We start from the raw sequence: 14,188 nt of genomic DNA, 5'->3' as shown, positions 1-14,188 counted from the left end.
ACCAAAAACAGAGTAGTCCTCAGTTCGGTCTGAAACCTGGAAGGAGGAGAGATTATCCCCATTCCGGAGTTTTTCTGGTCAGTGCCATTTGGGAGTCATTTGGCTCAAGAGTTAGATGTTTTATGAGTCACTCTTTGTAGCAAATACAAGAAAGTACTTCAGGCCCTGATGATGACAGTGATGACGATAACAATGATTGGCAGCTGCTTCAAAGAATAAACTAAACATTTGTCAGACTCTCACATTCACAGGGCAGAGACATTACCCAGGAGGAAACAGGGAGGGCCAGGTTCGAGGCTAGCTCCGGACATCAAGAGAAGTGTGGATACGATTCTGCGATAGAGTTTAAAGGTCTGGATATCCTCGTCCCTGTCCTAATGTCTGTTTCCCTCTTTAAGAACGTTATTCTAAAAGGAAGCACTCTACGTGGTGCGAGCCTGCTACTGAGAATAAATCTCCCAAGAGATTCCCATTCACTATACTCTGCTCTTCTCCATTGAGACATCGCTCAACATCATGGGCTATCAAGAGAGATCTGGCCCCCTGCTAATGGGCCACCTCCCTGGGGCACCCAGCCTGCTGCACGTGAGGACCGGAACCTCTGGGTTCCCCATTGCGGGCAGCTCAGAGCTGATGGTCACAGCCATCAAGAGCACCCCAGTTAGCGGAACTGCAGCCCCAGCTGTGGATATTTTCCTTGCATCCTGGCGGTAGTAGGAGCCAAGCCCGCAGGCCCAGTCAAAACTCAGGAACATCGCACGCAGCATGGGCACATCTCGCATGCATCACGCTACGTGAAAGCAGACAGACACAAAAGGCCACATCCGGAGCCCATTCCTATGATATTCCGGATAAACGCAGAACCAGGACAACAATCAGATCTGTGGATGCCAGCGGCTGGAGGTTGGGGAGAGGGACAAAGGGCGAGAGGGAGCTTTAGCCTCATTCTCTCGGTGGCTACATGACTGTATGGATTGGGCAAAACTCATCTAAAGACATATAAAAGTGACATTTCGCTGAATGTAAATTATACTGCAATAAACCTGGATTTAAACACTGACTAAGCAGTAGGAAGAGAGGCGCTGAGATGGGGGGAGGGAGGAGGTTTTGCTTGGGGGCAACAGAAGCCCCCAGAGCTCTCTCTCCAGGAGTACGTACTGTTTTCCAAGTCCTTTGAGCCACGAGTAGGCTTAGGGAGGAATGGGGTTGGGGAGCCTGTCCACAAGTCCCAGCTGGATGTCTTTTTATTTTTATTTTCTAAGACAGTCTTGCTCTGTCACCCAGGCTGGAGTGCAGTGGCACGATCTGGGCTCACGGCGACCCTCGCCTCCCTGTTGAAGCGATTCTCCTGCCTCAGCCTCCCGGGTAGCTGGGAGGTGGGCATCAAGACATTTAGTTAATTTTTTGTACTTTTAGTAGAGATGGGGTTTCACCATGTTGACCAGGCTGGTCTCCAACTCCTGACCTCAAGTGATCCATCTGCCTCAGCCTCCCAAAGTGCTGGGATTACAGGTATGAGCCACTGTGCCTGGTCCCAGCTGGATGTTTTAATTCCAGGCTTTATCTAGAACAACTTTGCAGACTGTCCCTGCTTTACTCAATTCGCTTAACAATTTCCAGTCCAGTCCAGAGTTAGATTCTTTTTTTTTTTTGAGATGGAGTCTAGCTGTGTCACCCAGGCTGGAGTGCAGTGGTGCTATCTCGGCTCACTGCAACCTCTGCCTCTAGGTTCAAACAATTCTCCTGCCTCAGCCTCCCAAGCAGCTGGGACTATAAGGTGCCTGCAACGACACCCAGCTAACTTTTCTATTTTCAGCAGAGATGGAGTTTCACCATATTGGCCAGGCCAGTCTTGAACTCCTGACCTTGTGATCCATCTGCCTTGGCCTCCCAAAGTGCTGGGATTACAGGCATGAGCCATCGTGCCCAGCCCAGGGTTAGACTCTTAACTCAGTTTTCTGATTGCTTTTCTGGCATCCAGTGTCCCTGAGACAATCATGCAGAAGGCACTGGGAGCCAGATGCCTGTGTATCAAAAGCCCTACAGAGACGGACAGGGAGGAAGCACAGAAATACTGCCTGGCCGGCCCGACGGGCCTATTACCCACAGCTGGCCTTGGGAACCCAGCAGACCACTTTGCCCCTGGTCCAGGATCCCCACTGGAAACATGCAGCTGACCGTACTCAACTCTGTCGGGTACAGAGCAGACACCACTTCACAGAGGACGCAGAACTGCCCCACGGCCCCTGTTGACTTCGCAGACGCAGCCAGTGGGGTCTGGAGAGGCATAGCGCTGGGCTCCGGGCAGTGCGGCTCACTCAGAGAGCAGGCACCGCGCTTGGGCTTTTTTTTTTTTTTTTTTTTGAGACGGAGTTTCGCTCTTGTTACCCAGGCTGGAGTGCAATGGCGCGATCTCGGCTCACCGCAACCTCCGCCTCCTGGGTTCAGGCAATTCTCCTGCCTCAGCCTCCTGAGTAGCTGGGACTACAGGCACGTGCCACCATGCCCAGCTAATTTTTTGTATTTTTAGTGGAGACGGGGTTTCACCATGTTGACTGGGATGGTCTCGATCTCTTGACGTCGTGATCCACCCGCCTCGGCCTCCCAAAGTGCTGGGATTACAGGCTTGAGCCACCGCGCCCGGCAAACCTTTGCTGATGGGCACGATGTGAGGGAGGCAGCCAGGGTCTGGTTAGTTATTCAAAAGTCTCATTTCCATGCTATTTAAAAACCATGGCCCCCACAGTGGACTCAAGGTAATGAGAACACACTGCCCGGGGCTTGGGTGGATGCATGCTGGTGTTTCTCCAGGAGCATTTTTAAGGTCTGTGAACAAAAAGACACTGCGAGGCGGTACGTTCGGCGTCTCACCTACTCACGGCAAGCACATTCATAAATCATCTCTACCAAAGCAAATGCCTTGCCCTGGACTGTTCAAAAGTAAACTTCTGCCCAGACGCTGTAATTATTTTGAATGATGAGTCACTGAAACGCATACTGCAGTCTATTAAGAAAAGTGTGGCTGGCCGTGGTGGCTCATACTTGTCATCCGAACACTTTGGGAGACCAAGCCAAGAGGATCTCAAGACTGGAAGCTCTAGACCAGCCTGGACAGCATAGCAAGGTCCCATCTCTACAAAAAAAAAAAAAAAAAAAAAAAAAAAAAAAAAAAAAAAGAAATAGCTAGGTGTGGTGGCAGGAGCCTGTAGTCCCAGCTGCTTGGGAAACTGAGGCAGGAGGCTCACTTGAGCCCAGGAGTTTGAGGCCGCAGTGAGCTGTGATTGTGCCACTGTACTGCAGCCTGGGTGACAGAGCAAGACCCTGTCACACAGACGCACACAAAGGTCATGGCTGCCCGAGGGGTTCCTGGCTGCGGCCAGAGCACTACGGAGGGACGAGCGGAGAGTGTGGCCGACTTACTTCCGCCCTTCCCGCTCTTCTCCATCCGGTACTGGTAGATGTGCAGCGTGAAGAACATGTGTGAGTTACGGCGATCGTCCTCGTCACAGTCCTGCTGGTGGCTCCTGCGGGAGGCGATGGCGGCGTCCAGGAAGAAGGCGGCCTTCTCCGCGGTGGGGGCCCGCAGCTCGCTCTGGTTCTGCAGCTGGAAGACAGAAGCCAAGGGCGGAAGCTTTCAGATTCCAGCCCTCTAAGCTCGAAAACCCTTCTGGAGCCAGGTGCTGTACTCACGTGTAATTCTCAGCTTAATTAATTCATGTCTGAAAGTTAATACTGAGCATGCTTATTGGATGAAACCTATTTTTACCCATTTGACATCCTAAGTAGAATGTAGAAATGCGGGGTTGAAAAGCTGGGAGCAGATGGCCCATCCTTATCTCTGCAGAGGACCACAGGCCGACACCCCTGGCTATCCATTTACCTAAGAAAACAGGAGGATGCAGCTGCATCTGGATTCCAAAGATTAGACTGTTTGGAGACAGGTCTGCTGCAAACTGTGATTTTAGACCTGATAGCAGAGGTATCCCAAAGAGGTTAAAAAACGTAGTTAGCTTTCATTTGACTCCTAGTTTTTCAGTTCCTTGATTAAAGCCAATTTTAGGTCATATTTACTAGCATAGTTATAAATAAGCCAGTGTAAACGGCACCCTGAAACACCCACGACACTGGAATGTCTTATCTAAGCGTAGGAGATATCTAAATGTAGGCAATATCCCTGTTCCTGGCATACTCATGAATCGATTAAAGAAAGCATAGAAAGTAATGTGTCTAAATCTTATGAAAACACTTGGCAATTATTTTAAACCTGAATCACAACAATCTTCTTAACAGAATTTAACCAGCTCTCCTCTTTCTGAGGAGAAAAGGAAACTCATGTTTCTGATTTGTTCGAAGAACTAATTTGCAATACATGTCTTAAGGTTGGTACAAATTCTGGTAATTTTCTACTCTAACTATACAAATAATTTTGGACTCACTTTAAGAGCTAACATTTGGAACCTGAGACCATCAAGATCCTCAAACTTCAAAGAGAGATTCTTTTGTGTTCACAATTTTGACTTACTATGGAAGCCTAAACCAAAGGGTTTCAAAGATTTTTCAATGAGCGTTAAAGGGAACGTGGTCCTTCCCTCTTTTCGTCTGCCTTCATGTAACCAGATCTTTCATCCCTAAGTGGAACTTCCTCGATGAAGCTCTAAAAGCAACAGAGGTGAAAGCAGATTGGAATGCCCAGGAAATGCCTGGGGCAGGAGCGGGGGTCGGGCCCTGCTGATGGCCGGCCCCGCAGCACCCTGTAGATGCCGCCTCAGCGCATTTCACGCCTCAAAGCAGTGCCTTCAAACGTGTGAGCCCTGGACCAGCCGCACCAGCATCTCGTGGGAACTGGTTAGAAATCCATGCACACTTCGGAGCTCTACTCCGGCCTATGGAATTGGAAGCTGTGGGGGTAGCGTCCAGCGATCAGGGTTTAAACAAGTCCTCTGGTGACTGACGCAGGCGAAAGAGGACTCAGAGGAAAATGGAAGGATGAGGTGCTTTAAGCAGGGCAATAGCATGGTCAGGTTGGAGCAAAGGAGTCTGACAAGCCGCGGGAGGTACCCTCATCTCTGCAAACAGTCCCTGTTGGGAAGAGGCAGGTACTTATATTTCTTTTATTTATGTATTTATTTATGTATTTATTTATTTATTTTTGAGACAGAGTCTCTCACTGTCACCCAGGCTGGAGTTCAATGACACGCTCACAGCTCACTGCAACCTCCGCCTCCCGTGTTCAAGTGATTCTCCCGCCTCCCGAGTGCTTGGGATTACAGGTGCTTGCCACCACGCCCAGCTAATTTTTTTTATTTTTTATTTTTAGTGGAGACAGGGTTTCACTATGTTGGCCAAGCTGGTCTCAAACTCCTGACCTCGTGATCTGCCCGCCTCGGGCTCCCAAAGTGCTGGGATGACAGGCGTGAGCCACCGCGCCCGGCCGAGGCACATACACCTATCCAAAAAAGGAGGCATCTGATCAAACGGGAAGCTAAGGCCTACTGCTAGAGACAGGAAGGACTGATTCTTCTGGAAATGAACTGTGGCTCCCGAGTCAGTCCCATGTCTACTGTCAAACAGCAAAGGAGAGACCCTCGCAAGACACAGCATCCTCACCCTGCGAACTGGAGCTTCTCCTGGCTTCCATAGCTCAGCAATTATATCATGGTTCTAATTAGAAAGTGGTTATTAGTTTTTCCGGCAGCGCCGCTGATCCGGCTGTAAACCGGTGCCAGAAACACAGTTTATAGAGTCATAAACAGCCCCGGTAATGGCTGTAGCTATTGGTGAAGAGCAGTAAATATTTCGGTTTGTTGTTAAACAAAAGAAAGATTGTCCTTTTTTTTTTTTTTTTTTTCTTTTGAAAGGGGCATAAAGGAAGTGAATTCAATTTCTCTCTGAAATGCTGTAACAATTGTGGTTCCTGCTCATTGTCAATTAAAGTCAAGATACAAATATTTAGACTGGCCCAGCAGATGGCCCGCAGCTGAAGGCTATAAAGTCCCCGTCCACTTTAAAGTAAACACCCGTCAGCCTCCCAGTTTACAGGTTGAGTGATTCACGGTGGCGCGGGCGGCCCAGCCTCGAGGTGGGGAAGAGGCCACCAGGCTCCAATCACCTGCGTGCCGCAGATGGGGTCCTCACACAGGTACACGCCCGGGGACTGGCCGTCCTGCAGGCTGCCCGTGGCCACCTCCGACAGCAGGTCCCGCAGGCTCTCCTCCTTCCCCCGCACTTCCACGGCGGAGATCCGGACTGAGAAGCGGGTGCCGGTCTTTTCCTTCCGTTCGTTTATGAGCTTGAAGAGCCAAGAGATGGCGCAGGGGATGACGCCCAGGCCCTGCATGGAGTCGTCCTTGCCGATCATGGTGTAGGACTTTCCTGGGAGAGCCAGGGGAGGAAGAAAAGCAGTTTGAGTGTTCAGGCATCCTGCCATCGCGGCTCCGAACGGATGCCACGGATGTAGAAGAAAGGCATGGGCAGGTGGGGCAAGGGCACGGAAAGATGAGAGAAATACCATTTGGCAGCAAGGCGTTTGCGGGCATGACTGATTAAATGGCCATCATGAAGAAGGCTGCTGGACTCAGTGGCTCACGCTCGTAATCTCAGCACATTGAGAGGCCAAGGTGGGAGGATTGCTTGAGGCCAGGAGTTCCAGGCCAGTCTGGGTGACATACGGAGACCCTGCCTCTATCAAAAAATGTTTAAAAATTAGCTGGGTGTGGTGGGGCATGCCTGTGGTCCCAGCCACTTGAGAGGCTGAGGCGAGGCGATCGCTTGAGCCCAGGAATTGGAGCTTACAGTAACCTGTGAGCAGGCCATTGTCCTCCAGCCCAGGCAACTGAGAGCCTGTCTCTCAAAAAACACAAAGCGAGAGCCCAGACATGCGGCAAAATTAAATCACGATGTACCTTGAGGAGGATCCCAAATATCACATGCTGCCCAGTTTCCGCACTGCTTGCACAGCAGGAGGGAAGGGGCTTTTCATCACCAGGGTTATCTTTACAGCCGCCCCACGGATTAGGACACATATTCACCTTTATATCCTTTTTCAAGTTAAACGCTGTGTATATTTTTACGGCGTGAGCAAATGCCATTAAAATCCAGATCCCTGCCTAGCTGCAGATCAAGAGGAAGGGCAGAGAGGGGCATGCCTTTCTGTCCTGGCTGAGAAGTGGCCTCCGCGAGCTCTGCCAGGCCTCTGCTGGAATCTCTGCCAAGGGACACTTTTTGGAGCTCCGCAGTTCACTAAGCATAGCAAGTGTGTAGAGCAGATGGCCACAGGTCAGCATTAAGAAGGGACTGGTGGTCGGGGAGGGGGGCGGATTATGAAGGTCTTGTTGGGGGGCTCTGCTGCCTCCTTTCCCAGATGCTTCAGTGCTGGAGCGTTCCTGACAGCGTGCAACGCTTCCCCCACACGCGTCCCACCACGACTCTGGGCTTTGCTCGGAGGTTAGATGGAGTCTTGCTCTTCACCCAGGCTGGAGTGCAATGGCGCCATCTCGGCTCACTGCAACCTCCTCCTCCTCGGTTCAAGTGACTCTCCTGTCTCAGCCTCCCAAGTAACTGAGACTACAGGCATGTGCCACCACGCTGGCGAATTTTTTTGTATTTTAGTACAGGCAGGGTTTTGCCGTATTGCCCGGGCTGGTCTCAAACTCCTGAGCTCAGGCAATCCACTCGTCTCAGCCTTCCAAAGAGCTAGGATTACAGGCGAGAGCCAACTGCGCCCAGCCCTCTCCGGCTTTTACAGGGACTCCAACCACCAACCTGCATCCTCGGTGGAGGGGGGCTGCCAGGGGCCCTATCTGCTTCCCTAACAGCAGCTGCTCAAGAAATCAATGTTTCCCACCTGCCTTCCGGGCCTGACTCTGACCTGGACCCAGTGGGAACAACCCTGCTGCTTCTCTGTCCATCTCTTGGACTTGAAAGCTTTCCCACGTGAATGGGTGTCCGCCTGCGACGAACGACGCAGTGTTCATGGTGTCAATTGTTATTGGTTATTTAGCTCAGCACCTAAGAGAGGCACAACCCTTCCCTTCACCCCTTCACCAGAGGACTCTGGGGGAGACACAGAAGAATGCATGGGATGACAGGGAGCCTGCCGAGCAGCACGAGAAGGTGAAACTCTCACGAACCCAGCTTGGCGTGGCCGAAACAGAACACGCAGCCGTCTGCCCCGTTGACCACAGACTGGATCACCTCCGCCACGGTGCCCGCACACACTTCAGCCTGTCAGACACAAGAGGAGACACCAGCCGTGAATGGACCATGCAGCAGAGCCGTCACTAACAACGAGAGTGAGCCCACCTTCCCGGTATCAGGTGGGTCAGCCTCTGCCATGACGTCCTAGAGGTGCTCAGAACCCTCGGCTACCTTCCGCCCTTTGCAAGCCTGAGCACTACGCACGTGAGCCGCAACCACCCTCCTGCTAATCTTTGGTCTATTTCAGCGGCTGCTTCTGTAGACCAGGCAGGGACAGGCTGGAATGGACCTCATTCCCTTCCCTCATCTGCCATCTGGCCCCCCAGACAAGGCCTTTAACCCCTCCGTTCACTCTCTGCTAACACACATATACATACAGTTCATGGAACAGGCCAGGCTTCCTAGTGGGGGAAAAGGGCACCCACCATTTCATAAGCGTGGAAAGTAGAAAAGTTCCTCTTCAAACTTTCCTTGCTTGTTAAAAAATAAATTTGCTAATAACTCTTCGTTTAGCCCTATCCTGTGTAGCTGTTAAACGTGCCATGCTTACAGGCACAGAGTATATTCTATGTCCTATACTTTAACCAAAATATCTGTGCTGGACATGCTCACAGCTCAGTCTATGCCCCTTACCTGTTTAAACAAGTTTAAGTTATTAGCCAACTGGGTTTTAGTTTAAATGGTAAGGTCTGGCTCCAACCAGCAGAGATCAAACACAGTAAGAACAACCCCAAATGCGTAAGGGATAAATATGTCTGCTTTTCCTTTGCTCATTGTACTCTCATGGCAAGATGCCTAGCAAGGGTTCCCTTCTGCAGTGCAGGACGTAAAACTGCTTTGCTGAAAAATCCTTTGTCTCAGTGCTAATTTTTCCTTGCGGCACCAAGCCTTTCTCTACTGATGTCTTTCTCCATTCTCAGTTCACATCCTCCTCCTCCTTCCTTCCTTCCTTTGCTTGCTCTCTCTCTCTCTCTCTCTCTCTCTCTCTCCTTCCTTCCTTTCTCTCTCTCCTTCTTTCTCTTTCTTTCTGTCTGGAGTGCAATGGCACAATCTCCACTCACTGCAGCCTAAACCTCCTGGGCTCAAGTGAGCCTCCTGCCTCAGCCTCCCAAGTAGCTGGGATCAGAGGCATGCACCACCATGCCTGGTTATTTTAATTTTTTTTTTTAGTAGAGCTGGGGTTTCACCATGTTGTCAGGCTGGTCTCAAACTCCTGACCTCAGGTGATCCACCCACCTCAGCCTCCCAAAGTGCTGGGATTACAGGTGTGAGCCTCCACAACCGACCCACCCTCTTTTCAAAGCCTGCCTTTTCTTTCTTTTGCTACGGATATATTCAACATATATACTATCAGTCACCACGTGGCATGTTGTTGGGTGTTCTTCAGCCTGATGTGTGTGTCTGCTCTCCAATGTGATTATTAAATCCTAGACAGGGACCAGGCCCTGGAGGACGTTTTGTATTTCCCCTGAACACCCACTAATAAGAGTGCCCTGCGGTTTTGAGGACTAACTTGGAAATGTGGGAAACGTGCTTCTCTTTGGTTAGCACCTGAGACTTGTCACAGACGCAGAAAAGACAGCGTTCTTCCTGCGCCCTGCCGCTTTCACTTCTGTCTCGGGGCTGGAGTCAGAGCTGGTGGAAGCTCCGGGAGGCGGCGCTAACACAGGGCTTCGCAGTCCTCGGGGCAGCGTGCCTCCCCGTGGGCACCTGGGCTATGAATACTGTCATTCAGCTGTGGGTTCCAGCAGCACAACGAACCCAAGTATTTGGAAGTCAGTTTTCTCTCCTGAACTGCCAAACCACACTTCGAACAACGGTTCCTTGTTCCAGGGTGGGCCTCAGCCACTGTGTGGGGGTAAGGGGGCTCCTCCTGGGCCGAAGCGGGTGGCAGGACAGGGCTGCTGTGGGGAACACAGGATCTTTCAAACCCCCAGGACCTAGGCAGGGAGAGCCCAGTGCTAACCCTGACACAGAAGCAGTGGCACCTTGATGGAATCTGCAGAGCGGGCAGAAGGCTGCCCGGTGAACTAAGCCTTCTTTGGAGAAAAAGTGAGATGGGAGGCCGGCGGCTGAGCAGTCACCTTGAGCTGCACCTGCAAGAAGCGGCGTTTGATTCTTGAGGCACCTGGGAGAACGCTGGGTGTGTGTGGACCACACTGGGTCACCTGTGCAGAGGCTGGGGCGGCATCCCCTGGCAGAGTGCCCGCTCGGCTCTCCGCTGAGAAGGGTGGTCGTGGGCAGTCCGTCTGGTGTGTGTTAAGAGCTGACACTGGCCCCTGGAGGTCCCTCCCTGCTCCCCTTGGAGCTGGAGGCACGCAGCCTTCCCGAGCACGGCCCCACGGGCAGGGCCAGGTCTGCAGGAAGCCTCTGCTTGCCCACACGTCCGGGTTCTCCTCCCAGCAGGGGCACATCCCAGCAGGGGCAGCCAGTGACTGCTGAGGCCACTGAAGGGTAATGTGGATGTCTGTCAAAGGCAACTAGGAACCAGGTCTGTTGTAATCATTGCTTAGCTGATTTCCTGAGGCCAGGAGAAAGCACAATTCATAACTGCCCGGGTCACCATGGTGGCTGTGGCTTCACAGGCTGATACTCGGGGCTTGAGAGCGGAGGCCGCTCCACACACTCCCTGCTTTCAGGCTTCGGGAGCTCCAGGGGTGCTCGCCCCGTGGGGCTGAGCTGGCCCTGGCCAGCAGCAATGGTAACAGTAAAAAACAGCCACGTTTACTGAGCACCTGCTGCGTTCCTGGCTCTGCCGTGAGCACCTCATGTGTGTCAACTCGACGAATCACACAGCCTGATGAAGAACACTGCTCATGTCCCCATTTGACAGATCAGGACACTGAGGCCCAGAGAGGTTGAGTGACTCGCCTGAGGCCACATTGCTAGGAAATACCGCATAAAATGGAGGGAGGTCAAAGACAGGATACCCTATCGAGCAGGATACAGAGACGTAATAGGAGGACTTCAGGAAGGATGTCTGCTGGGAAAGGGACTTTGAACAAGTGACTCAATCTTTGAGTCTCGGATTCCTCGTGTGTTATGTGAAAACAGCAATGCCTCCCTTCCTACCCCACTGAAATCTAGAGTCAAATGCTTTCATGTCTGTGAAATGTCTTGCAAACGGCAAATGTATGCAGACATGCAATTTATTATAGCACTGGAAATTTGAGTGAAAGTAACGCATTCCGAAATGAGTGAAACTCCAACACTGAGCGTATGGAGCTCTGGAGCCAAGTGTGAAATGTAAACAAAGACTAGCAATAAAGATGGCTCCTTTTTCTGGAATAAATCTAAAACTCATTAATAGTCCCTGCTTTATTTAGGGTTTGCTTTGGAATCCTTACAATTTGGGGAGATTGGCTTCTGAAAAGTTTTAACTGTGTTAATTAAATTATTTGTAGACTGTTTATTAGACCCAATGTCAGGTTTAAATGACTAAGCCCATTGGGTGGTATGCCACACACAAAAAAAATGGAATAAAGAGAGAAACCGTAGAACTTATTCATAAAGTACTTTGTCTTCTTGGGTAAAAACTTTTTGGGGAAACCACATGCTAAAACTGTGAATGAATGGAGCTTATCACATGTGTTATGTGGTGTAATATAAGAGCCGGTGAGCACACCACCGCCTCCTCCACTCAGAGGCAGCCTGGAGGAAACTGCAGACGGCAGCATCTGCACTGCTGCCCTCAGGTTCTGCTATGGACTATTAGTTACTATACACTTTGAGGTGAATCTTGACAAGCACTAGAAACTGATCAAAAAATTGCAAAATCCAGGCTACAGAGGGCACTGTATACCTATGACCTGGCCTATTTATTTCTGCGGTTAGTTCTACACACATGTCCGCTCTCCGTCCCCTGCAGGAACAGGTACTGTTTGGTGGCACTTAGAGGCCCATCTTCACCAAAGCTCCAGAGTGAATCCAAATGAGAACAGATGTCCACTAGAAGCTTTAGCTGCAGCATCTGGTAGGGGCTACAGTTCGCTGGCTGCCCATGGCCCAGTCATCCTGGTACCCTGGACCCCCAAGTAGCCTCCCAATTATGCTCACAGTAGATTAATAAAACTGGCCCCAATTCTCCAGCCCAGTCTGGGTACAGGCCCCTTGCAATGTGAGTTGGAGCTCGTCCAATCATGAGGAGCAATCTCTTCCCCATCTCTTGAAGCTGGGCCAGTAGAATCCAGCAGAAGTGATACTGGGTCGATGGCTGAGCTTAGGCCTCAATAGACCGGTACGCGTGGGCTCGGACAGTGCCGTGAGAACTAGCCCAGGCTTGCCTGCTGGATGATGAGAGGCGGTGTAGAGGAGAGACCGGCTGACTTGGTCAAGGCTATTCTAGACCAGCGTAAAGCCAGCCAACCCCAAAGCCATGTGCCTACAGTGTAATACAGGATTAATCCAGCCAAGACCCACAGAGCTGCCTACCCACCCACAGCTGAGGACAGACATGAACGTGAGCTGACTAGGGACAGAAGAGCTGCTCAGCTGACCCAGGATTAATAGCGAATGCTTCTTGTGTTAAGCACTGAATTTCAGGGTGATTTGTAATGCAGCAATTAAACTAATATAACACCTATCCCCAGGCCTCTCTTCTTCCCCTTCACTCCACTGATGCATGTCAGGCCACAGGATGCATGTCAGCCTCAGTTTCCCTGCCTCACATTCCGGTTCCTTACCAGGACTATAGATATGCCCTCAACCCCAGTGTGCTTATATAGAGTCCTAGGATAGTGCCGAGTTCTAATCAGCTCTCTGAAACACTTTTTCCCTTTGTACAATGCCCACACCCAGAAACCCAGGCAGGAGTAGGCTCCTCCTAGACCCATCGCCAGCACCTTGATGCGGTTGCCCTTCCTGTCTGTTACCTTCCTGCTTCTGCGTGTGGTCCACTGACCGGCTCATACTTCCTTTTCCCCAGGGACATATTTTATCGAAATTCCTGCACACAGGTCCTGCCCAGGGTCTGACACCAGTAATTCAAAAGCACTGGACCATTCGAGGGAGCTCAGACTGACTCGTGGAGGAGCTGGTCCACCAGAATGCTCCAGAAGACGCCCTCCCAGCTCAGGGGTCCTTGTGAATGAGCGAACGCTGCTTTGATCCACGTTGCCTGAGCCTGAGGGGAGGCCAATACCCACCTGAGAAGCATCTTGTGGAAAGACCGCGTCAAAGGCAAACATCTTTGGAGGAACCTGGTTGCCTCTCTTGGAAAAGGCATTTTGACCTCCACAAGTCAGAGGATCGTACAAGGTGATCTGCTTCTTCCGTGGGTCCACCTTTAAGAAAGAGCTGGATTCCGAGGTATCTCGAGCCAAGGTGGAACAGACACGAAGCATGACTTTCACCTGTTAAGAGAAGAGGGGCGACAGCAGGGATGAGGGCAGCACCCTGTGTGCTCTGCGAATAGAAATGCTGAACTTCCTCAGGATAAATGAGGATGAAATGCACAGTGAATTAGCAACATCATCCTTGCTAAGCCATGGGGAAACGGATTTATTTACACTGACCGGGTAGAATACTTGGATATGCCCATTACTTCAATATGGAGACGGCACATCATGTTCTTTGTCTTCCTATTAATATAAATTGAATATTAACTGTGCCCGCGTGGCCCAATTACACAGATGAAAAGGTAATCTGGGCTGCCAAACTGTAGAGGCTGGTGTAGTTTCCTTGAAGCTCACAGATCACTAAACCATGCACATAAAAGTTAGCGCCATAATTTACTCCTTGGCTCAGCTCATCAGGACTCCAGGAGACAAAAATCCACAGTTATTAGTGTCATCATTAAAGCGCCGTGAAATGGCCTGCTTTTAATGGCCAGCATTTGAAACGTGTTCCAAGGGGCAACAGTGATCAAGGACTGGTTTGCAACACGTTATCTGGCATCCCATCAAGTGAGTGCAGAGTTGCCATTTCAGAGAACAGAAGGGCCGCTCTGGAGGCAGCAGGAGCTTTGCCCTTTAACCCACTTTCTGAGTAACTG

At 50.9% G+C, this 14,188-nt stretch overlaps 1 protein-coding gene across 3 annotated transcripts in view; it reads right to left on the bottom strand.

Annotated features, from left to right (window-relative positions):
- KIF26B (kinesin family member 26B) overlaps positions 1-14,188 on the bottom strand; it is a 526,146-nt gene that overhangs the window by 76,299 nt on the left and 435,659 nt on the right. For all 3 annotated transcript variants that reach the window (XM_039464246.2, XM_074385662.1, XM_074385663.1), the window contains 4 exons: positions 13,341-13,547; positions 8,130-8,223; positions 6,110-6,372; positions 3,421-3,604 (listed from right to left, as the gene is read on the bottom strand). In XM_039464246.2, coding sequence (XP_039320180.2) covers positions 3,421-3,604; positions 6,110-6,372; positions 8,130-8,223; positions 13,341-13,547 — 748 coding nt within the window. The remainder of the gene's footprint in view (positions 1-3,420; positions 3,605-6,109; positions 6,373-8,129; positions 8,224-13,340; positions 13,548-14,188) is intronic.

The sequence above is a fragment of the Saimiri boliviensis genome, chromosome 14 (genome assembly GCF_048565385.1).
Source record: "Saimiri boliviensis isolate mSaiBol1 chromosome 14, mSaiBol1.pri, whole genome shotgun sequence".
NCBI classification, from domain to species: domain Eukaryota; kingdom Metazoa; phylum Chordata; class Mammalia; order Primates; family Cebidae; genus Saimiri; species Saimiri boliviensis.
Note: the sequence above shows the minus strand (reverse complement) of the source record. Positions and strands in the feature narration are given on the sequence as shown.